The 24,819-nt window shown below is 40.2% G+C and overlaps 1 protein-coding gene across 1 annotated transcript; it reads right to left on the minus strand.

Moving 5' to 3' along the window:
- Nucleotides 1-3,532: 3,532 nt before the first annotated feature.
- Nucleotides 3,533-23,931, minus strand: Slc33a1 (solute carrier family 33 member 1). Its single transcript, XM_051157251.1, has 6 exons — nucleotides 22,768-23,931; nucleotides 12,846-13,036; nucleotides 9,382-9,566; nucleotides 8,889-9,006; nucleotides 5,398-5,613; nucleotides 3,533-4,436 (listed from the first exon to the last, which is right to left on the minus strand). Exons 1-6 carry the CDS (start codon nucleotides 23,540-23,542, stop codon nucleotides 4,269-4,271), a joined length of 1,653 nt encoding a protein of 550 aa, XP_051013208.1. The 5' UTR covers nucleotides 23,543-23,931; the 3' UTR covers nucleotides 3,533-4,268.
- Nucleotides 23,932-24,819: the final 888 nt, after the last annotated feature.

A 24,819-nucleotide genomic window follows, 5' to 3' on the forward strand; every position in this document is an offset into this window, starting at 1 on the left:
GTGGTCCCACGCCTACTGCTCTTGAGATTTCTGGGGTTGGACATGACTTGATCCCATTCCTGCTCCTCCCAGTTGCACGGTTCCTCAGCCCCACAGGGCAAGTGTAGTTTAGGGTGGACAGCAATTCCTTGGCCTCTTCTCATCAAAAGTTACCAACTTGAGAAACAAAAAATTCTTAAAAATAATATAAAGGTGTTTTGTCATGACTTCACTATTTCTTTATCTTAGTTTATTTTTATTTTGTATGTCTGAGTGCATCTGCATATGTCTGAGTGTATGTGTACATGTGTACAGGTCCCTGAGGACAGTAGAGAATGCGGGGTGCTCTGGAACTGGAGGTACAAGTAGTTGTAAGCTGAAGACTGTGGGTGCCGGGATCCGAACTCCAGTCCTCATGATTGGGCAGGAAACACTCTTTTAACTACTGAGTTGTCTTTGTAGCATCTCTTTATGTTCTTATAAAATCAGAGTTAGTGGCTGGCTAGATGGTCAATGGTTAAAAACACTTGCTGCTCTCGCAAAGGACCCAGGCTTGGTTCTCAACACCCACAAGATGGGTCACAATCTTCTGGAACTCTAGCTTGAGGTGATCTGATGCCCTTGTCTAGCCTCTGAGAGCATCAGATGCACATGCGTGTACATATATGCAGACAAAAAACAACCATGCAAATACAATAAAAGCAAATAAAATCTTTTTAAAATTCAGTTATTGGGCAGAGCACATGTCTCCCATAATGAGGCTCTGGATTGGACCCCAGCAACTCTCTCCTACACTGTCATGCCATCCTTCTCCACCACACAAACATCCTGAGCTGTTTCTGCTTTTGTATCAGATTTCATTCCTTGACTCATAGGATCTGATTTATCCACACAAATTTTGCCTCAACTCACAGCTCACTAAGATATTAAATTAAAACATTACACCTATGCAAATGTCTCACATTAACTTACTGAAGTAAGGTGTGGTGGCTCCTGCATGTTATTCCAGTGCTTGAGAAAATGAGGCCGGAGGATTGCCTTGAGTTTAGGATAGTTTAGATGGAGAGTTCCAGAAAAGCCTGAGCTACAGTATAATACTTGAAATAAAAAAAGAAAAAAAGAAAGAAAGAAAAGGTAGATAATAAACAATAACTTTGATTGTCTCATTTCAACTAGGAGAAAGTTAAAGTTAATAGCTTGATTAATTGTTAATTTGGGGGGGGGGTGAGACAGGTTATCTCTGTGTAGCCCTGACTGTCCTGGAACTCACTGTAGACCAGGCTGGCCTCAAACTCAGAAATCCACCTGCCACTGCCTCCTGAGTGATGGGATTACAGGCGTGTACCACCACCACTGGCTCTTTCTTTTCCTTCCTTCCTTCCTTTCTTTCTTTCTTTTCAAAGATAGTCTTATTCATTTAGCCTCTGCTGCTCCTCCTGCCCCAGCCTCCTGGGTAACACCCAGCTTTAAAATGTCTGTTTTTAAGCTCTATATTTACACTGTCCTGAAAGTACACACAAAGTTTCTATATCAGGGACAGATTTAATTTTTATAACTATATTGGTTCCCAAGAGCCAACTCTTAACTGCAGATAAACAATAACAGCCATACTAGTAAGAGTTTGTCAGTGATAAAAGCCTACATACATTGGAGTTTGGATAACAGATGAAGTTTGTATCTGGGCAGTTGTAATTGGCAGCTGTATAGAAACCCTAACCACCTCCAAAGAGAAAAAGATAAATCTTAGTTCTTAAAAATAAATGGTCCTAAAGGATCTTGGTCTTTGGAACATTTGTTTCCAGAAAGAAGACAAATTCATTTTCTCCATATTTTATAAAATAAAGATGTCTCCATGGCACCAAGTCCCATCTTCCCTTGAAAATGTATATACAATAAAATCTGGGACTGAGATGTATGTATGTTTTTTCAAAATCCAGAAACTGAGTCCTAATCCTCAGTATCACGGCATTTGGAGACAGGGCTTTCAAGAAGCTAAGGCTGAGGGGAGCATCAGGATGAGAAGGCAGGGAGTGTTGCACCAGGCGGAAGAGGGCTGTGGCAAACACCTTGGGAGAGTAGCTCTCAACTCAGGGAGACCTCTACAGCTAACACGTTGTTTAATCTTCGATTTTAGGCATTCAAAATGAAAGAAAACAAATTCTCTCAAACCACTCAGTCTTGGTATTTACTTATGAGTTCTACTACAGTTTTAATCTGGAATGTCCCTTTTAGGCTATTTGAAGTGTGTTCCCCAGCTTGTGTTGCTATTTTGCGTGCCATGGAAGCTTTAAGAGGTAGGGCTGGTCAAAGTGGGTCACTATGGTTTGAGTTTTACTTCTGCTGGTCCCTACCCTGCACACACTCTGTTTCCTGTCTGCTGCTAAGTGAGCAAGCAGCCACAGACTCCTACAGCAGGGCTGAAGTGTCCTGCCATGTCTTCTCTATTGTGATAGAGAACATCCTTCTGAAACAGCAAAACAAAATAACCCTCTCCTCACACACGCTGTTATCAGGGAATGTGTCACAGTGATGGCAGAAGCAACACAGGTCCTCCCTAGAGAACAAGCAAGCCTGGTAGAGTATCCCGCCATTTCCTGAGAAGATCTAGCTTCCAAAGCTTCTCTCTTAGCACAGGGACCACATCTCAGTCCTGCCTCTCCCTCCTGAGTGCTGGGGTGAAGGTGTGTACACCACACTCAGCTCGCTTCTTCTTTCTTTTGAGAAGGATGTCATATGGCCCAATCTCATAGAGTCACTGTACATACTGATGAACCTCATAAAGACATTATATAAGAAAAGGCACCTTCATTATTGATGTACACTTTTAATCCCAACACACAAAGGCTGGGGACTATGAGTTTGAGGCCAGCCTGGTCTACAGAGACCCAGGAAGTGAGAGCTGCACAGTGCAGCCCTGGCTCAAAGCCTCTCAGCACGCAGAGCACATGTAGCGTGGTGGAAACATATGCTGTTCTCGTTTCTACTTCTCTTGGCCTAGCGACTCTCAACTGAAAACTATCCTTTACAAATAAAAACATGTGTTTGAAGAAATAGAAATATCATTCTTTTTGGATTTTTTTTTTCAAGACAGGGTTTCTCTGTGTAGCCTTGGCTGTCCTGGACTCACTTTATAGACCAGGCTGGCCTCGAACTCACAGTAATACACCTGCCTCTGCCTCCCCAGTGTTGGGATTAAAGGTGTGTGCCTCCATGCCCAGCCCAGAAATACCATTCTTGATTTGGCATAAACTAAGATAAATTTTCACTAATAAGGTGCTTAGTTAAGATTAAAAAATAATTTCCCATAGTGATGGAATTTGCCAAAGGCACACAAAATCTCTCTTTTTAAAACAGTAGCTTTGAGATTTATGATGTTACTTGTTTAAATTTTTATTTAATTGTAAGTTTACATTTTCTTTTCACAGTAATTAAAAAAAACTACAGTAAGAATGACATTTAATTTTTATTTTTACAACAGCCATAATCACACACACACCACAAACTTGATCCCCTCATTAGCTGTCTGTGTGCCATGACCACCTGGTGACAAAATCGTTTGTAAACCTAAGGCAAGAGTTAACAAGAAATCAAAATTGCTTCTCTAAAAGGGAGGGAGAGATAGGGAAATCAATAAATTAAAAACCATAGCTTTCATTTTATAAAAAAATAGTTTGGATAATCTTTTTATAAATCTTTCATGCTTACAAAAGCAAAAAGTACATTTAAAATAGTTATTTTTAACAGATTCATTTGTACAATGTGGTTATGGTCAGAAAAACAACTCAATGTTTTAGTAGTCTACATTTTCTTTGCATTAAATTCCACATATATTTTTATAAGTTTACAATTCAAAGTGAGAATTAACTTCCAATAAGGTCAAACTACTCAGTTAGTACCTGAATATTAAGCTTTGTCTCACTTGATACATTGTACCAAAATGTTAAATACAACTCAATGACAGGTCCTAACAACAATACTTGACAGCATGGTGACCACCCATGACTAGTCCATTGCAGCGTAAAATATGCTTTGGTCAGTAAATTACAGCAATCAAGCAATACAACCAAAAGAGTTGTTTCCTGGCCTTAAGTAAACTTTAAATACATTGACAAGGCAAGGAAAAATATGTTCAAACATACAAAGAAATCTCTATTTTTTAGCTATTTGGCATTTTAAAGTAAAAATTTCCCTATTTAAACAATATTTTACACCTCTACACACTGATTATCATAGCTTTCTCAGTAAAACTAAACTACAGTTACCTTCTAGAATGTCCAGTAATGTTGGCATTAGTTGTTTCTTTTGCACTTCCATGAGGATGGTCCTTCATCCTGTAACTTTTTGAATTTTGGACCAAGAAAGAACCACCAACCAAATCCAATGAAAACACAGATAATGGATTCCACATAATAACCATCCAGAGCTGTAACACACGAGCCGCCAAGTTTTTTGCAAAGCTATAAAGATAAAATTATAAGAAATATTCTGTAACTTCTTTTTCTCTTGTTGTTTGCTTCATATGGTCTCAGATAGCCTAGGCTGGCTTCAAACTGTGGACCTGAGGACAGCCCTGAACTTCTGAACCTCTTCCTTCAACCTCTCAAGTGATGGGACTATAGGCATATGTCACCAAGCTTGTAAAACCAGAGTGCTGTGCATGCTAGGCAAGCACTACACCAACTGAACTCTATCCTGGGCCCACATTCTGTGATTTCATATGAAGTATTCAAGAACTAATATTTCTACTTTATAACTAAGAGGATTAACCAAATACATTTTTCAGATTTTTACTTATGTCAAATATTTCACTTACTTAGTTTTTAAGATTTAAAACAATTTTGAGTACTTACTGCAAATGATACTGATTTTCAAAATGGACTGTTTTTTATTTGAAAATGTGAAGAAATTTCCAATGAATTTATTCTAAAAATAGACAAAATTAGTTTGGTTTGTCTGAGACAGGGCTCACTATATAGACCTGGCTATTCTGCAGTTTCCTTATGTAGACCAGGCTAGCCTGGAGTTCATGGAGACCTGCCTCCTTTGTCTCATCACGCCTGGCCCAGGTATTGGTAAATTGAAGAAATTTACCAATGAGTCATGCACCATTCAGCTTTAGCTACAGTTGCTGTGTATAAAGAGCCAGTGGAGTCTCTCTCTTAGCTCTGCAAAAGTTAGCTATTATTTTTACATAAATAAGCAGTTCACTGACACTCAATATGGGAAACAGACTGTCTTCTTTTGCTGAGAAGCACTTTTACCTAAGCTAGTCTTACTGATACAAATCTGTAATTACCCCAAAGCTAAAATGTGTATGTTTCCATACTATAAACTATGGGTATATATGATTTTCAGACACAGTCATCATATTTCAAAACTTGTTCACTGTAATCTAAGACAAAACTAAAACACACTTACTTCGATAGCATCAGGTGTTCGACAATTCTGGTTTGATGCTCCTACACACTCCTTCAATGTGAGGGGATCCACTAGCCAAAGAGCTACCGTAGCAGGCCAGTTTCCTCCCAGATTGGACACGGTGTTTAGAAGGGTCATGTATGTTCCTCCAATAAGAGGGTCGCTGACCTTGGCATTGAAGGCCATTATTGACACGTACATGCTGTACAGAGTGACCTGCGAGAAGAAGAAGGAAAGGCTCTTTTATTTTTGGGGAGGGGGTGGTAGTAGAGGAGAGTATTCAGGACTGAGCACAGGGGTGGGGTGGGACACCAAGCAGGAAGCATAAACTAGGAGCCCTGTTTTCTGACTTCTATGATCAGACATAAAACTGTGCCTTAAGTTAGGAACATCAAAGTCATAAAACTTAAAAATTAACTTTTCATATTTTGTTTGTTTAGAGATAGGGTTTCTCTGTGTAGCCTTGGCTGTCCTGGAGGAGCTTTTAGACCAGGCTGTCCTGGAACTCACAGAGATCTGCTTGCCTCTGGCTCCACTAGTGCTGGGATTACAAGCGTGTGGCGCCAAGCCTGGCAAATTTTCATAATTTGTACTGAATTCAATTCAACAAGCATTTATTGAGTACATATTATAAGCCATACTTTAAGAACATGACAATATAAAGATGAACTGAAATACTGCTATTCCCTTGAATGTATTATATGCTGGAGAAACAGGAATTAAAGAATTAAAGTAAAACATACTAGAAGTGCACACACTGTACTCCTAGGACAAAGGTAAAAAATTCATTCTACCATATACAGCCAAAGAAGACTGAAGAGAAAATAACTAGTAAGGTGGCACTGAAGGATGTAGACAGTAAACAGCAAAATTCCTATGTGTACTCTACATGAATATATGGCTATATATACATTCATATTATAGATGTAAACACAACAAAAAGTGGATATGTACTTATACTTCCAATGTTAGTGATAAGTGATATAAAAGAATATAAAGGCTGGGCGTGGCGGCGCACACCTTTAATCCCAGCACTTGGGAGGCAGAGACAGGTGGATCGCTGTGAGTTCGAGGCCAGCCTGGTCTACAAAGTAAGTCCAGGACAGCCAAGGCTACACAGAGAAACCTTATCTCAAAAAGCCAGTCAGCCAACCAACCAACCAAACAAAAATAATTGTTAGTCAAAATTTATCAAGACAAACTAAAGAGGAAAAAAAAAACCTTAGGAGATAAAAATTGAAAGACAGGAATGGAGACACACATCTTTTATCCTAGTACTTGAGAGGCAGAGACAGGAGGATTTCATGTTTAAGGCTGGTCAGGGACAAGCATGGTCTCAAAAATAACCAAAAAGGGGCAAAAATTAATTAACCCTTCATTAGAAAGATAGAAACTATTTCTAAAGCAATATTCCTCTGAGCAGTACTCCACGAAGTGTTTATTTAAAAAAACAAACAAACAAACAACAACAACAAAAAGAATTCTGAAGTGAATACAGAGGCAGGAAGAGGCAGCTCAGTGGTGGCACAGAGTCCCATTAGACTGAAGACATTTCTTACAAAACTGAAAAAGTGCCTTTCGTGGTTAAGCTTTCTGATAACCTTAACATATAAATTCCACAAATGACAAAGATTTTGGCTTTGACCTACTCAGTTACTTTTGGCACCAGGCCAGGTGCTTTCACACAACAGAGGCTCGCTTCACACAACAGAGGATGATGCAGCTGCCATACATCATTCTTTGTGTCTCAGAGGCCTTGAATCTTTGCTTCTTTAAGGCCTGTGTGATTATCTAAGCTTCTCTGAATACACTTTGAAAAGTTCTCCAAGAAAATCAAATGCCAGAGATAAGCCTTTGGACTATAATAACATAGTCTATACAACGCCCTCCCTCCTCCTTCCCCCAGAAAGGCAGTAAGGCATGGACTGAACCAAATGCTCCTTTTTAATTTCCATTTTGTACATAGCATCACTTTGTGCAAAATATAAAGAAATACGTATTTGACACATTGGCCTCAATAATTTTAGAAACATATGGTTGGTTAGATACGACCATCTAAGAAATTCTCCTTGATTGATTGATTGATTGTAGTTGTTATTTTGAGACAGTCTCATGTAGTCCAGGCTAGCCTTTAATTCACTATTTAGCCAAGGCTGCCCTTGAACTCCAGATCTTCCTGACTCCACCTCTAAAATGTTGGGATTGCAGGTGTGGTATTACCATACCTGGAGTCTAAATTATTTAATTGTATATATAAAAACAAAAAAACCAAAACAAAACAAGAACCATTTGAGACTGTTAAGATTTCAGTCAAAACCCAAGAAGTTCATATATATCTTTCAAAAGATTTGGACTAGTTTTGTTTAAAAAAAACAAAAACAAAAACAACTCAGTGACTCTTTAATATATACTAGCAATATTACACAGAGTAATTTTTTATTACAACATCTAAGTCAAAGATTACAGCCTTACATCCAGTATCGATATCTCTATCTTAAGAAAAGATAATGAAAATTAATGAAAGAAAGAATCCAAATCTGCACCAGGTATAGTTAGTTGCTTACCTATTATCCCTGCGTTTGGAAGACTGACGTGAGGCAGGAAAATCAATGTGAGTTCCAGTTTCAGGCCAGTGTGAGCTACATAGTGAGTTCAAACCTAGGCTTGGTTATATTAGCAGAACCTGTCTCAAAAACAAAAATAATCAAAAACACCACCTCCTACATCCAAAAATAGACCAAGGTATACTTACTTAGTAAGAGTAAACTTAGCATTGGAATAGATTCTGAAGTATAATAAATTCTTAATAAATGAAAATTTTAAAGAAAAATGAATGGATAAACTTTTTTTTTTTGAATCAGGGTGTCTCTGTGTAGCCTTGGTTGTCTTGAACTCGCTTTGTAGAGCACGCTGGCCTCAAACTCACAGAGATCCACCTGCCTTCGCCTCCTTGAGTGCTGGGATTACAGGTGTATGCCACTGCGCCTGGCTTCTTCCTTCCTTCCTTTCTTTCTCCCTCCTTCCCTTTCTTTTTAATTTACTTTACATTCAGATTGTATCCATTTCCCTCCTCCCAGCCTAAATTCCTTTTTTTATGACTAAAACTTACTAAGTTTTAAAAGACATGAGACTTAAAATCACCATCAAAGATTCACATGGACATCTTCAACTTCATTAAAGTAGCCATGAAGTTTTGTTCAAGGACTACACGACAGCTCAGTGTGTAAGACAGCTTGCTCTACAACCAAGAGGACTTGAGTTCACACCCTCACACATGAGTGGGTAGGTGGAGCAGAACCAGGCAGATCATCAGAGAGCTTGCTAGCTAGCCGGCCAGCCTAGCCACAATGGCAAGCTTCAGTGACAGAGCAAGATAGCCAACATCCTGTGCTGGCTAGGGCCCACATACCTACCTAATCATGTGCACATTATACACACACACACACACAGCCACGCCTTCATTTCACTCAACAGTTTACCTCTTAGCTTACCTGATGTAATGCGTAACTCAGCAGCACTATAATATAGTAATATATAGGGAATCCTCCTTGATGTTCTACTTTAGGAGTCCACCAAACAAGTAGGGCGTACTCTAATCCAAGCAGTAATCTACAAAAAGAGAAACACTGAATTGATATCCATTTTAAGTTAAAGAATAACCTGTATTAAAAATGGCTAGAGGCAGGCATGGTGGCACATGTCTTTAATCTCAGACTTAGGAGGCAGAGGCTAATAGATCTCTGAGGTCAGCCTGGTCTACACAGTAAGTTCCAGAGTAACCAAAATAACACAGTGAGACACTGCTTCAAAACAACAATAACAGAACAAAAACACTGCTCCCCCTACAACAAAAGAGAAAAAGTGCACCTAAATGACACTGACATTAAAGATGTGTTATGCCACCCCCAGCCCCACCCACCCACTCTACTCTGACATGTACAATACTAAAGACAGCCTTTGTTTTTTGGCAGGCTCTGTTGTTACCTGTAGGGCATGGCTTTGTAAAATATGTTTAGTGGCTGGGGACCTGCAGTGTACTTGCTGATGATGAGTGGCAGTATTATCTGCAGAGGGACCATGGGAACAGCCAGTAGGGCTAGGTGCTCTTTAGGCACGCCCTCTTCGACCAGTTTCAGGCCTGTCACGGCATCTGCTGCTGAAAAGCCAATCTGCAACATAAAAACAGAAGTGGCTGAGCTTCTGACACACGAGATGCCTCTGTCAGAACATATGCAGGTACTGTAACCCTTCAGTTCCCTCACTCACCCCGTCAGGCACAAGAGCAGAGCTGCCAAGTTATAGAAGGTATATATTGCACTATGGTATACTAACACTATGTAGTGAAAATAATAGAATAAGCAATATTGGTAGAACGGTAGATAGTTTTAGCTATAACTAAGTTTCCACTTTGAAAAAGTTAACCCCGGGCCTTTAGTCTCAGTGTGTCGGAGACGGCAGCAGCAGGCAGACCGCTGAGCTCTAGGCTATCCTGCTCTATACAGTTAGCTTCAGGACAGCTTGGGCTACATAGTGAGACCTTGGCTCAACAAAGCAAAAAACAGTTGGTTGAAGCGGTACACCTTTAATCCCAGCACTCAGGATGCAGAGGCAGGCAGTTCTCTGTGAGTTCAAGGTCTACAGAGTGAATTCTAGGACTGTTAGGGCAACGTAAAGAGACCTTGTCTCAAAAAACAACAACAACAAAAAAAAAAAAAACAAAAAATACCAGCTCAATCTATTATATGTTAAGAATTCTACTTACTGCTTTCTGTACCAGAAATTTATAAGAAAAGTTTCTGGTTAACTATAAATAAATTTAATTCAAGTAAATTGATGGTTTCCCATAAATTAGAATAAAAATGTCCAAGTATATCTAACATTTCAAAATTAATTATAACAAAACAGTATACTAGAAAGGTAGCACACGCCTTTTAGTCCCAGCACTCGAGCGGCCGAGGCAGCTGGATCTCTGTGAGTTTGTGGCCAGCCTGGTGTGTACAGAGCCTAACAAATGTTGGGATTAAAGGCATGTGCCACCACTGTCCAGCTTCAATTTTTGTTTTTTCTTCTTTTATGTGTATTAGTGTTTTGCTTGCATGTATGTCTGTGTACTTCATGTGTGCCTGGCGACTGTAGAGGTGAGAAGAGGACATCAGATCTCCTAGAACTAGAGTCAGTGACGGTTGTGAACCACATGTGGGTACTGAGAACCCAGGTCCTCTGGAAGAACATGTAGTGCTCTTAAACACTGAGCCATCTTTCCACTTCCGACCTTTCAGCTTTTTTGACACAGGGTCTTATATATTCTAGGTTGGCCTCCAATTCTAGATTATGATTTTGTTGCTCTTGTTCATGTTTTGATTTTTGGAGAAAAGATCTTATGTATGTCTTGTAGCTAAGACCAGCCTTGAACTCCTAACTTTCTGCCTCTACCTCCAAACCTCACAAGTGCTAGGATTACAGGCGTTTATCAACACTTCTGGCTCCCTTTTTGTTAGGGGGGCTTGTTGAAATAAAGTCTCTCTATGTAGCCCTGGCTATTGTGGAGCTTGCTGTGTAGGCCAAGCTGGCCTTAAACTCAGAGATCTTCCTGCCTCTGCCTCCCACATGCTGAGATTAAAGGCATTTACTACTATGTCCAGATGCCTTGTTCTTACTTCATTCCAGACTAACTAGTGCATATCACAAGCTCTCCTGAATAACTTAAGTGAGAAAAATAATCATTTAAGAAAAACAATAGTTCCACCTTACTGTAGGGAACTCAAAAGTTCAATATTAGACTTAGAAGGAGGCTAAGTTGTTAAGAACCCTTCCAGAGGACATGGATTCAGTTTCCAGGACCCTCTTCTGGCCTTCAGAGGTGTAGCATACATGTGGTACAAAAGCATACATGCAGGCAAAACAGCCATATACATAAAACAAGAATAAACACATCCTTTATTAAAAATATAGTCAATGTTATCATCATTAGGTACATACTAAGTTTGAAGACACCTCCTGAGCTACGTGATATTGTCTCACTAAAAACCCATAGCAACCTTTAATCCCAGCACTCGGGAGGCAAAGGCAGGTGAATCTCTGTGAGTCTGAGGCCAGCCTGGTCTACAGAGTGAGTTCCAGGACAGCCAGAGCTGCAGAGTTAGACTCTGTGTCAAACAACAAAAACAAAAAAACAACAACAAAAAAGCAAAATTATACACTATGACTATTAATCAACATTATTAAAAATATACTTAAAAATACTGAATGATACAGGAATATGTTTGGAGTTAAACAAAATAACTATAAAAGTATATACAGGATGATTAAATTATCCTTTTAAACTGTATGTGTAAAAACATATGTGAAATAAGTATATACATAGATACATGCACACCTATGACAGAGAAAAGGAAGGAACTCAAAAAGAATAAAGACAGAGCATGTCAAAGGCAAGAAGACCTCTGTGAGTTCAAGGCCAGCCTGGTCTATATACAGAGTTCTAGGCAAACAAGGGCTGAATAGTGAGACTCTATCTAAAAATAATACAAAACAAAGAAACACACCAAAAAGTGTTCCTCTCTAACTAATGTGACTGGACATAATGTCATCTTCCACCAACCTTTCTTCTAACTTTACTTTTCCATCATCAAAGAGAAGTAAATTTTTATTAAAATGAAAACAATGAAACTACAACATTTACTCGACGCCTGTCATAAGAGTAGCGTGTTCATGTAGATGGATTTCAAAAGAAAATACTGGAAAAGTCTAGAGTTTGGGAATAGGCTACAGCCTATTATAGCAAAATAAACTTGTTTACCTTTCTTGTAGTTTTTTGTTTTGTTTTGCTTTTTGTTTGTTTTTTCAAGACATGGGTTCTCTCTGTAGGCCTGGCTGTCCTGGAATTCACTCTGTAGATGTGGCTGGCCTCAAACTCACAGAGACCTGCCTGCCTCTGTCTCCCAAGGGATTAAAGGTGTGACCACCATCCAACCAAACAAAGAAATCTTAATGAAGAATGTAAGTTACTGGTAATTTCATTTGTCTTATGGTAGATTTCCTTTCAATATTAAAAAAAAATTAATAGATTTTAAAGTAATTTCTAAATACTCACACCCTTCTCTATCTCGGTAAGGCACATCCTCACACCCCAATCTTACGGAAACGCTCCTTACAACAGAGGCTGCTGTCCCTTCTCTGTAAGCTGCATCCTCACACCCCAATCTTAAGGAAACGCTCCTTACAACAGAAGCTGCTGTCCCTTCCAGGTGATCATTCTCATTCCAGCCATTACCGTTGTGCACACAGCTGACTCAGAAGTGATGTGTGATAACATCACTTTTAAACTATATTTAGTAGGCAGGAAGTACTGCCTTTCATTGTTAAATCCTACAGTATTAGAAAATGACTTATGAAAAGACATTCAAAGTATTCCATGATAATGAAAAATTTGTTTAAAAATCTCTTACCTTTGAAGTTAGAATCAGAAGGCAAAATGCCAGAACTGCTGGCATTTTAATAATTGCAAACAGCAGCTTGTAAGTGTCTGTGATCCCTTGTGTCTCTTCTTTTACTACTGACACTTCTTTGTTTTCTTTTTTCAGAAGGGCTACTAATGTTGTTGTTATTAAAAATACAGTTCCCCAGAAAAATAGAAAATCTGAAATTAAGAATGTTTTAGTCTGTAATTAATTTTTGAAACAACTTCATTGACATTGAATAAAACACAACTTTTCTTAACCTAAAAAAAATTTTTTAAACTATGCTCTAAACTTTAGGTTTGAGGTAAATGAGTGAAACCAGCCCCGCTGTGTTACACATGCACATTCAAATTGACTGACACTTACCTGGGGAAGGAGAGGTTACAGTACAATTACATTTTAAAAATACCTTTCTTGTCACTTTAGACTGGGACAGAAGTAGGAAGCGGAAAGAAATGACTGTCATATTCCATAAGGTTCATTACTTACACTTATATACCCAAGCATCGTGCATGGGAAATTATGACAATTTAGATGATAAAGAATCCATCACTGAACCAAGCAAGCATGGCAGTGCACACCTGAAATTCCAGCACTCAAGGAGCTGAGGCAAGAGTGTTTGACGCTAGCCTGGGCTACAAAATTAATTCAAAGCCAGCCTAAGATATAGAGCAAGACCCTGTCTCAAAAAAAGAAAAATAGCCAGTTGTGCTGAACATGCCCATAATTCTAGCACTTGGGAGATAGAGCCATAATGTTAATAAGGTTAAGGTTAATCCTTCACTAGACAATGAATTCAAAACCAGCCTTAGCTATAAGTAGCCCTGTTTTAAAATAAAAAAAGTAAGCACCCATTCCAAACCAACCACATATACATCAGTCCTCCCAGGCCCTTGAGTGTGAGTGTGCATGTGGGTACAAGGGCGTGTGTGTGTGTGTGTGTGTTGAGAGTGCAGGTGCAAATTCAAGTAGCAATCAAAGCACAACTTGGGGGAGCCTGTTTCCACCATAGGTTCTAGGAATTGAACTCAGACGGTCAGGCTTGCATGGCAAGTACCCACTGAGCTCTCTTTGCCAGCTCAGATATTTCATTTATTTCTCAACCTTTTAGCATGTTAATCTCTTATTAACCTCCTTGCAGTATCTGTGGATGATAAATGAAGATAGGGTGCACTGTCTGTATTGCTTAACCTGAAGAGCTTCAACATCGTACAGGTGAGCGAGAATAATGCCCCAGAAGAATCTTCCTAACAGCTGGAAGGGACAGTGATATAACACACACCACAAGATATAAATATATAAAGCATGTTTACACATGTCCCCTCTGTAACATACATTATATGATAAACTGTCACGTGATATTTGAGCTCAGTAAGAAACTGGCTTGGAGCTGCCTATCCCCTTGATTCAGACTCAAACACATTTGCCTTAAAGTGTTCCCGGTACTCACACCTGTGGCCTGTAACTCCAGCTCCAGTGTGCCTCTGCCCTCCAGACACTTGTCCTCACATGCGTATACTCACCCACCCCCACATACACAATTAAAAATAATAGAAATGAATCTTAAAATAAGACGAATGATTAACTGTTTGGAGAGTTTCACTTATAGTAGTATTTTCATTATAAGAAAATTTTGTTTGTAGTTTATAAGGGCTGCTAACAGAAATTCCAATTAAAAGTCTTCTGGTAAGACTTAAAAGATGCGCCAGTTATATTATAGGAGCTTAATTTCTCTAGGAAAAATGTAGGAAAAAATAATTTGCTCAGTAAAGCTTAACAACTTTAATGAAAAAAAATCTTCATCTAGAATTTAATTCCTTTATGACACTGCTAACAGAAAGATCTTAGTAAATTAACCAAGCTTCTGCAATATGCACAGGTGAAGCTACTTCTGAGTTCCCTGTCCTTTGAGAAAGGAAAAATAACAGCATGAATGACAGGAAGCAGTCACATGGGGCACTCACAGAGCCAGAACTCCAAGTCCCTTTTGGCACCTCACATGTGTCGCAGAGTGAAAAGCCAACAGCTCAGAAAGAAAGGCTTAGGCATTCCAATTAGCACAGTCATGAAACACACTGACCATTTGTCTGCTGCTTACCGACATCACTTCCACAGTATAGTGTACCAATAACTATGAAAGTATGCCATCAGCTCTACAGCACGACTGTGTATGGATGCAAGACCAAGGTGACAAAGCTGATGTCCAACTTTCACAAGCATGATTTTTGACTAAATATTCTGAAGTCCCTACAAAAACTTGCTTTATGTACCTATGAATGCAGAAATTATGAGCATGTAGCAATTCTCCACTGAAGAATAAAAATATAAAGGCTAGATAAGTGGTGGTGACAGTTGCCTTTGATCCCAGGACTCTGGAGGCAGAAGCAGGCAGGATCTCTGAGTTTGAGGTCAGCCTGGACTACAGAGTAAGTTCTAGGACAGCCAGTGCCAAGCAGAGAAACCCTATGTCAGAAAACAAAAACAAAGAAAGAAAGAAACAAAACACACATTTACATAAAGGCTGGCACCCTAGTGTCCATTATAAACTCAGGAGAAAAGCAATAAAACTCATCTGAAGCTCAGGGTTGGGGAACCTGCAAAATGGCCAGTAAAGGTACTGTAGGAGTCTGACCACCTGAGTGCAACCTCCAGTACCCACATAAAGGTAAAAGAGAGCTGACTCCAAAAAGTTGTCCTCTAACCTCCACCGGCACATACACAGAAATGTGCATACGCATACACACAAATAAATATCCAGCTTGAAATGTTGATAGAAGTCACCTAATATATCTTCGTATACAGTGTCCATTGTAGAGCTCATAGTGTATTTTTAGAGTGGCTGGGGCCTCATGCTACAGACTTTTTCCAAAAAACTCTAATAGGGAAATAGCATCAGGCATGGTAGTACACATCTTTAATCCCAGGCAGAGGCAGGTGGCTCTTTCTGACTTGAGGCCAGCCTGGTCTACACAGGAACTTCCAGACTAGCCAGAGCTGCATAAAAATAAAACTTCATCTCAAAACCCAAAACACTACCAGATCAAGTTCCAATATTCCTTTGTAATTCATAGTAGTCTGTAAAAACAAACAGACTGAAATTATCAAAGTCAGGAAAATGAAAAACAGCAAGAATACCAAATGCCGGCAAGCATAGAAAGAAAATGAGTTATTCATTGGGGCGTCGCGCGCGCGCACACACACACACACACGCGCGCGCACAGGCACAAGCAGTACTGCACAGTGGTTATACTTATAACCCCAGCACTTGAGAGGCTAGTGGAGGAGGACTGTGAATGCCCCAAACAAAACAAAAGGCCAGGCTGTGCCAAGAAATACTGCAGCAGGGCCTTTCAAAACTGAAAGTGAACTCGCAAAGGCTCAGCATTTGCCCTGTACACAAGGAATAAAGACTCATTTTCAGACAGGAAAGCCCCAAGCTGGAGACTACAGAGAATCCTTCAATACATGTGTGATGAAATGTGTCTAACAAATGAAACTTTCCACACTACTATAAGGAACAGGGAAGAGCGAGGCGGTCCAGCAGGTGAAGGGCTTGCCACACAAACCTGATACCCTGAGTTTCATCCCAAGATCTCAAAGTGGAACTAGAGAAGCAACTCTGAAACGTGTCCTCTGACCCACAGGCATACTGGGGCACAAGTGCCCCTACTTATACACAAACACACTATGTACACATTAATAAACAAAAGCTAAGAACTAGCAAATCATCCTAATGCATGCAGCAACACAGATGAAATGGTAACTTCTTTTGACTGAAAAGGGTCAGTCATCTTCCAAAGGAAATATACTGTACAATCTCATCTCGGGGTCTGGTATGGAGGCTCATACCTTTAATTCCAGCACTCTGCGAGGCAGAGGCAGATGGATCTCTGTGAGTTCGAGGCCAGCCTGGTCTACAAAGTGAGTTCAGGGCAGCCAAGACTATACAGAGAAGCCGTATCTCAAAAACAAACAAACAAACAAACAACAACAAAATTAAAAAAATCAAAAGTAAGGCCAGATCATAGCTAACTCTTGTAATCCTAGCAATTGGTAGGCCAAGGCACGAAGACCACTACAAGTTTAGTTCAGCCAGGATTATGTAATAACTCTAGGATGGCCAAGGATGGCCAAGAAGGCTTAGGCTACACAGTGAAGCTCTGTCTTCCGTTTAAAAAAAAAAAAAAACAGATTAAGGATAAGAAGGGCATACATGACAATGACAACACAAAGGAATCTTAAAGTAATCAGTCAGCCATGATTGTCATGTTAGTTACAAAGGCTATACATACAAGGAGGAAAAATGCATGGAAACACATAGATAATCACATATATACCCACCCATGTCCAAAGTTCAACTATGACATCTGCACAAACGCTATAGCTTATATCCACATCAATTTCTGGTTTGATAGTTACTACTTATGTACACGTATGTATTTGGTGGTCAAAGGACTACTTGTGGGAGTCAGCTTTTGTTTTCCATTGTGTGAGTCAGAGGTTGAAATTCAGGTCCCTAGGCATCCTTAGGCGCTTAATATTAAAATATTATACTATAGGTACACATGATGCTGGCAAGGGAAAGCTAAAGAAAGGTTTACGAGACTCCTTTGAGCATTTCCTTGCAACTTCTTATAAGTCTATGCTTAGTTTAAAATACGTTGTAAAAAGCCAGGTCTGGGGCTGGACTGACTCACACACATTCTCTCTCTCTCTCTAACACACACACATTAAATGAAAAATTAAAAACATATGAACTTAAATATATAAAAGTACTGCTAACACATCTGCACACCTTTAATCTCTGCAATTGGGAAGCAGGGGGAGGCTTACCTGGTCTACACAATGAATTGCAGAGAAAAAGAGAAGGAAGGAGAGAGAAAAGGAGGAGGAGAGACAGGGACGGAAGGATGGAGGCAGGGACAGAGGGAGGGGAGAGAGACCTTGTCTGAAAAAAGGACCTAATAATAAAACAATAAAAATAAACTTCGAAGACTGTACTAGGAGTAAAACATAAAAGTATCAAAACCAAGACAATTTAAAAAGAAGTTACCTCTTTTGTTCAACTAAATAATTATCAATTATATTCCAACCAGTGGGAACAGTGAACTCAAGAAAAAACTTAAATTTAATAATATGCATGTGTAAATAAATATAAGACTTATATACCATTGTGCCTAAATGGGTAAGTAAAATCAGGAGTTTCATGTTTTGCACTTTTAACTCTCTAGGAACAAAAAGGTCATCTTTATTTTGTTGACTCAAGTTGTTTTTATGAGCATAGTAAAAATGAAAATAGGACACTACTTGTAATTAGTGAGGTCCTACAATTTGTTTTATTGGTAAATTTTATCTAATAGCCAATACAGGACTATTGCTACAGTTCAGTTGCACAGCACTTTACCCACAGGAGGTCCTGGACTCAAGCCTCAGCATCTTGTAAAAAGAAAGGAAATTTCAGAATGATGTATTTGAAATAAACTATTTTTAGAGTATACAGTGTACTTTGTAGATGGGCCTTTCATACAAAAGCATTTCCTAGCTATTACTTGGTAAAGAGAACAGCTAGTGCCATTTTCCCTTTGCTTTGTATTAGAAAGGCTTTACAACCTTCTTTCTGGGGTGTCCGTCTCTGGTTTTTAATTTTCCCTGAATCTACTGCTTCACTTGTTACCTATATTTAAAGATAAGTTCTAACTTCCTATATTTGTCTATATTGATATGAAGGCCCCACCATGATCATTACTTAGTCTCTTTGGAGGCAAAAAGAGGACTAAATTCAAGGGCTTTATACTATAGACATTGATCAATACTTACCTAAAAAGCTAACTTAAAAATAATAATTTTATTTTACCTATGTGTATATAGTTGTGTCTCTGTGAATGTATGTAGTGTGTGTATAAGTTCCTGTAGAGACCAAACTAGGCTGTTGGATCCCCAGAGCTGGAGTTAAAGGCAGCTAATTAGCATCCACTGGAAGAGCAGCAAACAAGCTAGCTGCTGACCCATCTCTCTAGTGCCCTTCCTAAAGGTTGACTTAACTTTTCAAATTACTCTAATTATGTGTAAGTGTGGATGGGTGGCATACATGTATGGTTTTGCACAGGGGCCTAGGACAGCAACCATAGGAATTCCTGAAGTTGGAATCACAGGTGTTTGTGAAGAATCCAACATGGATACTAAAAATCAAACTTTAGTACTTTGCAAGAGCAGTATTGAATCCTTAACTTCTAACCCATTTTGTAGACCTAAAAGTTGAGTTTTAAGGTAAAAAAAAAAATCACGTTTTTAATTTTCTAAGATAAATTTTACTTTAAAAATGTTACACATTAAACTTGAATTTGGGGGATGGTTGAATAAATCTTAGCACATGCATAATTTCAAATCGCTAACATTAGTTTCATTTGCTAATAGTACAAAAAAAAAACTTTACTATCCCACAAGGGTCACCTAACTTCTCCCTACACAGCTGAAAGAAAGGTAATATCCCATTTATTACTGTGTCAGTGCACATGCCCAGGCACACATGTCACGGAGCACAAGTGAAGGTCCGAGGGCAACTTTTGGGAGTTGGTTCTCTCTTTCCACTGTGGGTTCCAGTGACTGAAATCAGGTCTTAAGCTTGAGGTACAAGCCCTTTCACCTGCTGACTGATCTCCCAGTGCAGTATTTTAAGCCTAACATGAGTAATAAACAATGCATTACAGCCAATATTTGAACAAAAAAGAATAGCTTATCTATTTAGTAATGAACCACTTAGGCTTGCTTAAATTCTAAAAAGCATTTCTAGTTACACAAAATGTTAATTAGTACTGCAAGACAAATTTATCACTAAGGAGATATTGCTTTGCTTTCTTCCTTGCTCAAAGTACTTAAGTACTGTTTTACTAGTGCACATTTGATTTACGCCATTAGCTTTGTTTATTTTTTCAGAGAAACGTACCCTCTTTTTCTCTGATTGGCTCCCATTTACAAACACCTATTGCATTTTAAAACAAACTGAAAAGCCATGCAGGGGCTGTGAGTATTGGCTGCTCTTCCACAGGACTCATGTTTGGTTCCCAGCACCTTCCATGGTGGCTCAGACAAGGTCAATTAAAAAGTTAAGACTTTAACCTATAATTTGTTTTCTTTTCTTTTTTTTAAAAAGAATTGTTTACTTATTTATTATGTATGCAATGCAGTGCCTGCATGTACACCTGCTCGCCAGAAGAAGGAATCAGATCACATTATAAATGGTTGTGAGCTACCATGTGGTTGCTGGGAATTCAACTCAAGACCTCTGGAAGAGTAGTCAGTGCTCTTAACCTCTGAGCCATCTCTAAGAATCAGGCATTCTATAAGTCGGTGATGTTTTCAGATACCGGGATTCACAGTGTTGTATCTGTCTGATTTTTTTTAAAAGCCTGACCAATCAATACATTTTTAGAACTTAAGGCTTTCCTTGAGGCTTTTCCTAACTTCTTATCAATTATAGGCAAAATAGCAGATTAAAAACCACAAACACCTGAACTCCAGGTACATCTATCTTAAATTAGTTGCTTGACAGCAATTTCCTCATCATAAAAATGAAAACAACAAGCTGGGGACAGTGGCACACACCTGTAATCTCAGCACTCCAGGAGGCAGAAGCAGGTAAATCGCTGTGAGTTCTAGGCCAGCCTGGTCTACAAAGCGAGTCTAGGACAGCCAAGGCTTACACAGGGAAATACTGTCTTGGGGCCGGGGGGGGGGGGGGGGGGGGGGAGCAAACAAAGAAAGAAAGAAAAAAAAAAAACCAAATGCATGTTCTTTTATCCTTGTGGATTATTTGTCCCTTACTGTTTAAGGGTCTCTCTTTGCTTCTGCAGGTTCTTGGGAACCCCACTCCAAGTTCAGGACTGTCCTGCAACTATGAAAAGGCCAGTCCGTAGAACTAAGGGTTTTGTTTCCTCAAGATTTTACCTCATCCCATCATTCCTATTCTCAATTTGCTGTCTACATTGCTGCTTTCTATATGTTGAAACTGTTCTTTTTCAAGGTATTTCTTCCGCAGTACCTGTAGTACCTGTAATTAATCACAAGATTTTTAAAAATTATAGGTTTAATTTCATGTGTATTATTGTTTTCCCTGTATGTAAATAAGTGCAGTCTGCATTCCTGGTGTGTGTGGAGTCCAGAAGAGGATACTGGATCCCCTGGAACTGGAGTTAAGTAAGCCACCATATAGGTGCCGGGAACAAAACTCAGGACCTCTGCAAGAGCCACAAGAGCCCTTATCAGCAGAGCCATCTCTTAAGCCCTTGGCAGTTTTGTTTAAGTCATGGCTTCTAATATACAGATTTTCTAGATGTTTATCTCCTTTTTATTTACCTAGGCAATGATATTCCCTTCATATGATTCCATGTTCTTTAAATTCCTCAAAACCACTAGCTAGTTAAACTGGGCATGGGGCACATAATTATGTACATGGATCCTTAGCGGATAGAAGTTTAGGCCAATCTAGATTGTGGAAAACTGAAAGCCAGACAAAGGTGAATAACAGAGCCCTAGCACTGGGAGGGAAAAAAGGAAAAAAATCTCACTGGTAAATGGAATTGGGACTTAGCACAATAGAAGATAGTTTGCCTTTTATGCAGGAGTACTGGATTCATTTCCCAGCACCAGGGACACAAAAACAGAAACATAGTTACATTATTACCAAGTTACAGAAACCTCCAAACTAGTGATGTGGGGTGTGTAACATTAAAATGAAAAACCTCTTTAACCCAAAATGTTTTAAACAAAATCAAAAGTCCACTACAGACAGAAAATTTAAAATTTAAAAGTAAGCTATTGTAGAATCTTCTGGAGAACAAAGTTCAAATTCCAGTTATTCAAACAGCTATTCAGAAGACCACATCAGCTTAAGTAATGATCCAACCAAGAAGAAAGCCAACTATTAGGTCTACCATGGTCAATGGGTGGCTATTCTGGGCCTCTCCAATGTCCATCTCTACGGTTCCTGGTTGGCACACATGCTCTTTCTTTGTAAGAGGCCCCTCAGGATCCTGTCACTTAGCCAACTCCAGGATGCTGATATTAACTAACCTTGGCATTCGGCAGATAGCTAGCTGAGGACTACTTGTGAAAGGGTAATGGTGTAAAAAGATCAGAAAGCAAGAAACCAGACGCTCAAGCCACCAAAACACAACAGAGAAATGTGAACCATGTGGCCCATAGTTTTAAAATGTACACTTATGGGTCAGGCGAAGACCCATGGATCTTTACCTCAGAATTCTGTTATTTTATCTGCTGCTTTTCCTTATCCACTGAAGAGTCCTGATGATTGCGTTAATGTCATGGGCTGGCATTAAGAATACTTGAAAGAAGCACACTTTAATAAAACAGAAAGCAAAACAAAGAAAACCCCCAGAAAATATGCTTAGGTCATCTACCATATATATAAGTATATATAAAATTTTAAAAGCCAGCTTTAGTAGGCTAAAGCAGGACTGAATTTGAGGTTGGCCATAAAGACCCTTTTAAAGAAATCCAGTAAACAGAATTCAGAAATAATCCAACACCAGAAAAACAAATGTCACATAGTCTCTCTCCTACAAAGAATCGAGATGAAGGGGAAAAAAGTGTGTGTGTGTGTGTGTGTGTGTGTGTGTGTGTGTGTGTGTGTGCTATAAAAGGACTAAGGGAGGCAGAGAGAGCAGATGTATTGTGGAATTGATTGTGAGCAAAGTACATACATATATGCATGAATGAAAATCTCATAACGGAAGCCAATATGTTAATTCTAAAAAGAAATTTAGGAAAACATCTTGTGCATCATTAAACATAAAAATTAAATGCAAGCAAAAGGGAACTCCCATCTAAAGTTTCGTCGAAGGCATTCATAAGCATAAAATAAACCTAACAGGTTAATAGTTTAAATACAAACCTGAAAGGGTAACGATTCCCCTGGGTTGAGGATGAAACCGCAAATATTTGTTACAAAAGTCTGCAGATTCAAGAGCCAAAAACAAAACATTGCCTAAAAAATAGCCCGCTGTTTGGCCCACAGAATTGCATGTGGATGCATAGCCCACGTTTTCCCGGGATAACATAGTTAAGGCCCAACCGTCCACAGCGATGTCCTGTGTGGCAGCCAGGAATTCAAACAAAAAGAATGTCACAGTCAGAGCAACGACATCGGGCGTTCTGCCATCAGTATTTCCGAGTAAATGGTCCACTTGAGTAGATAAATATATCATGAAGATTCCTAGTATATACTGAGTAGGGACTAGCCAAGACTTGCGGCGACCGAAGTTCTTAAAGTAGACAGCATCAACCAAAGGAGCCCAAAGTAACTTAAGACTGAATGGCCAGAAGACAAAACTGAAGAAAGCCTGGTCTGTATAGCTAACATTTTTGCTCTGTAAAATGAGGGGGATGCTCCCCGCCAGGCCTAAGGGAATGCCTTGAAGCACGTAAAGAAAGAGCAATAACAAAATGTTACTCAGTTCGGCTCTGTAGCTCCGTGGGGCTTTTGGGAAGTCACCGGGGTCGGCATCTCCAAGAAGAGCTTCTCGGTCCCCCTCCCCGCCCACCAAGTCCCGGTGACTGTCATCCCAGCCGCCCGGCGGCAGCGGGCCACTCTTCATATCCAGAGCGTGGCTGAACATGCCTGACCGCCGCTGCCGACTGCTGTCCTTGTTGGAGATGGTCGGTGACATATCAGAGACAACGCAGAGCCCGGTCTGTGGTGGCCCGAGGCTGGCGTTTCCGATCAGTTTAGTCCCAGGTCCAAGGCAGCCTCTCTGGACCAGGGTCTCGGTGGCTCACCGCCGGGAGGGCGGACGCGGAGAGATGAGTGGCTGTTTTGCAGCAGGGAGCCAGATCCTCGGCCGGTGGCCCAGGCGAAGCCTGGGTCGCTGCCCCGAGGAGCGACTTCAGGGAGCCTGCAAGAGCCCCCCGGGCAGCCGCGCGGGGCTCGAGGCTGACGAAGCGGGCCGTGGCGCTGCGATGGAGACCGGCTCGCAACTGCGGCAGGACACGAACGCCCGCCTGCCCACCCAGCACCAGGTCTCCGCTGTCTCCGCAGCCGGCAACCTCCTCTGGCGACACCAGACTTCCTGCCTCGCGCTTCGGGAAGTGGTTCCCTGCCCAAATGGGTCCCCTGCCTGCCTCCAGACCAAGCCAACCAATCAGGACAAGCGCCGGTGGCGGCAAGCGCAAAGAGCGTTTGCCAGGAACCATGTATTCCTTCGATTCTGATCCCGAGGGAGGGATAAAGCCAGCGTACCGTGCGTCCCGGACGAAGAGTCACAAATAGCCGGGTTCAGTCTGCGTATGCGCCTGCGTGAAACTCGTGTGCTTCCGCCATTGGGCCCTCGTCGCCACGTGAGCGTGGGTTTTCTCAACTGGCCCAGGCCTTGGGAATAATATTGCGCATGGTCAGAAGCTGCAGTGTTTGTAAAAGAGTTTCTCTTTGTACAATGACAAACTCTTACACTGAGTAATGCTTCTGCCTTGTGGACCAGCCAGAAACGTTACTAAGTTTTGGTGTCAGGATGCGGGTCCTTTGTGCCCTACTAAATAGAAATGCCAGTACCTTATATACAGAAGGAGTGAGGTGGTTCTGTTTCCTCAAAGTGATGAAGAAGTGTAGGGGACTGGATACATAGAGTGAAGGAGATAAATTTCAATCCGCTGCATCTTATTTTTATGCCAATGGGAACTTCTCGAAGCTACTTCTCTTGACATCCATGGTTATGCATTTTAAGTGACCTATCTTCGGGTTTGTTTGTTTGTTTTAGCGAATCGTTGGATGCACTTGGAGCTGTAAATGTTGAGATACTGTGCTTAGTATTTCAGTGATGCCAAAGAAATGGGTTTTCCAAAAATTTTTATTGAATTGGCGAGTTTCAAATGTCACTGCAAACATTTGAAATGCTTTACATTTTGTTGTGCATATGCTACCTTTGCATTTTCCGTTCTTTCCACAGCTAAT

This window comes from Acomys russatus, chromosome 15 (assembly GCF_903995435.1).
Source record: "Acomys russatus chromosome 15, mAcoRus1.1, whole genome shotgun sequence".
Lineage (NCBI taxonomy): Eukaryota > Metazoa > Chordata > Mammalia > Rodentia > Muridae > Acomys > Acomys russatus.

Excerpts from the sequence above, each read along its gene's own strand:
- Slc33a1 (XM_051157251.1), bottom strand. The coding sequence starts at position 23,542 with ATGTCACCGACCATCTCCAACAAGGACAGCAGTCGGCAGCGGCGGTCA. Across the intron at positions 13,037-22,767 it reads GGGAATCGTTACCCTTTCAG|ATTTTCTATTTTTCTGGGGA; the intron begins GTTTGTATTTAA and ends TCTTAATTTCAG. Across the intron at positions 9,007-9,381 it reads TACAAAGCCATGCCCTACAG|ATTACTGCTTGGATTAGAGT; the intron begins GTAACAACAGAG and ends CTCTTTTTGTAG.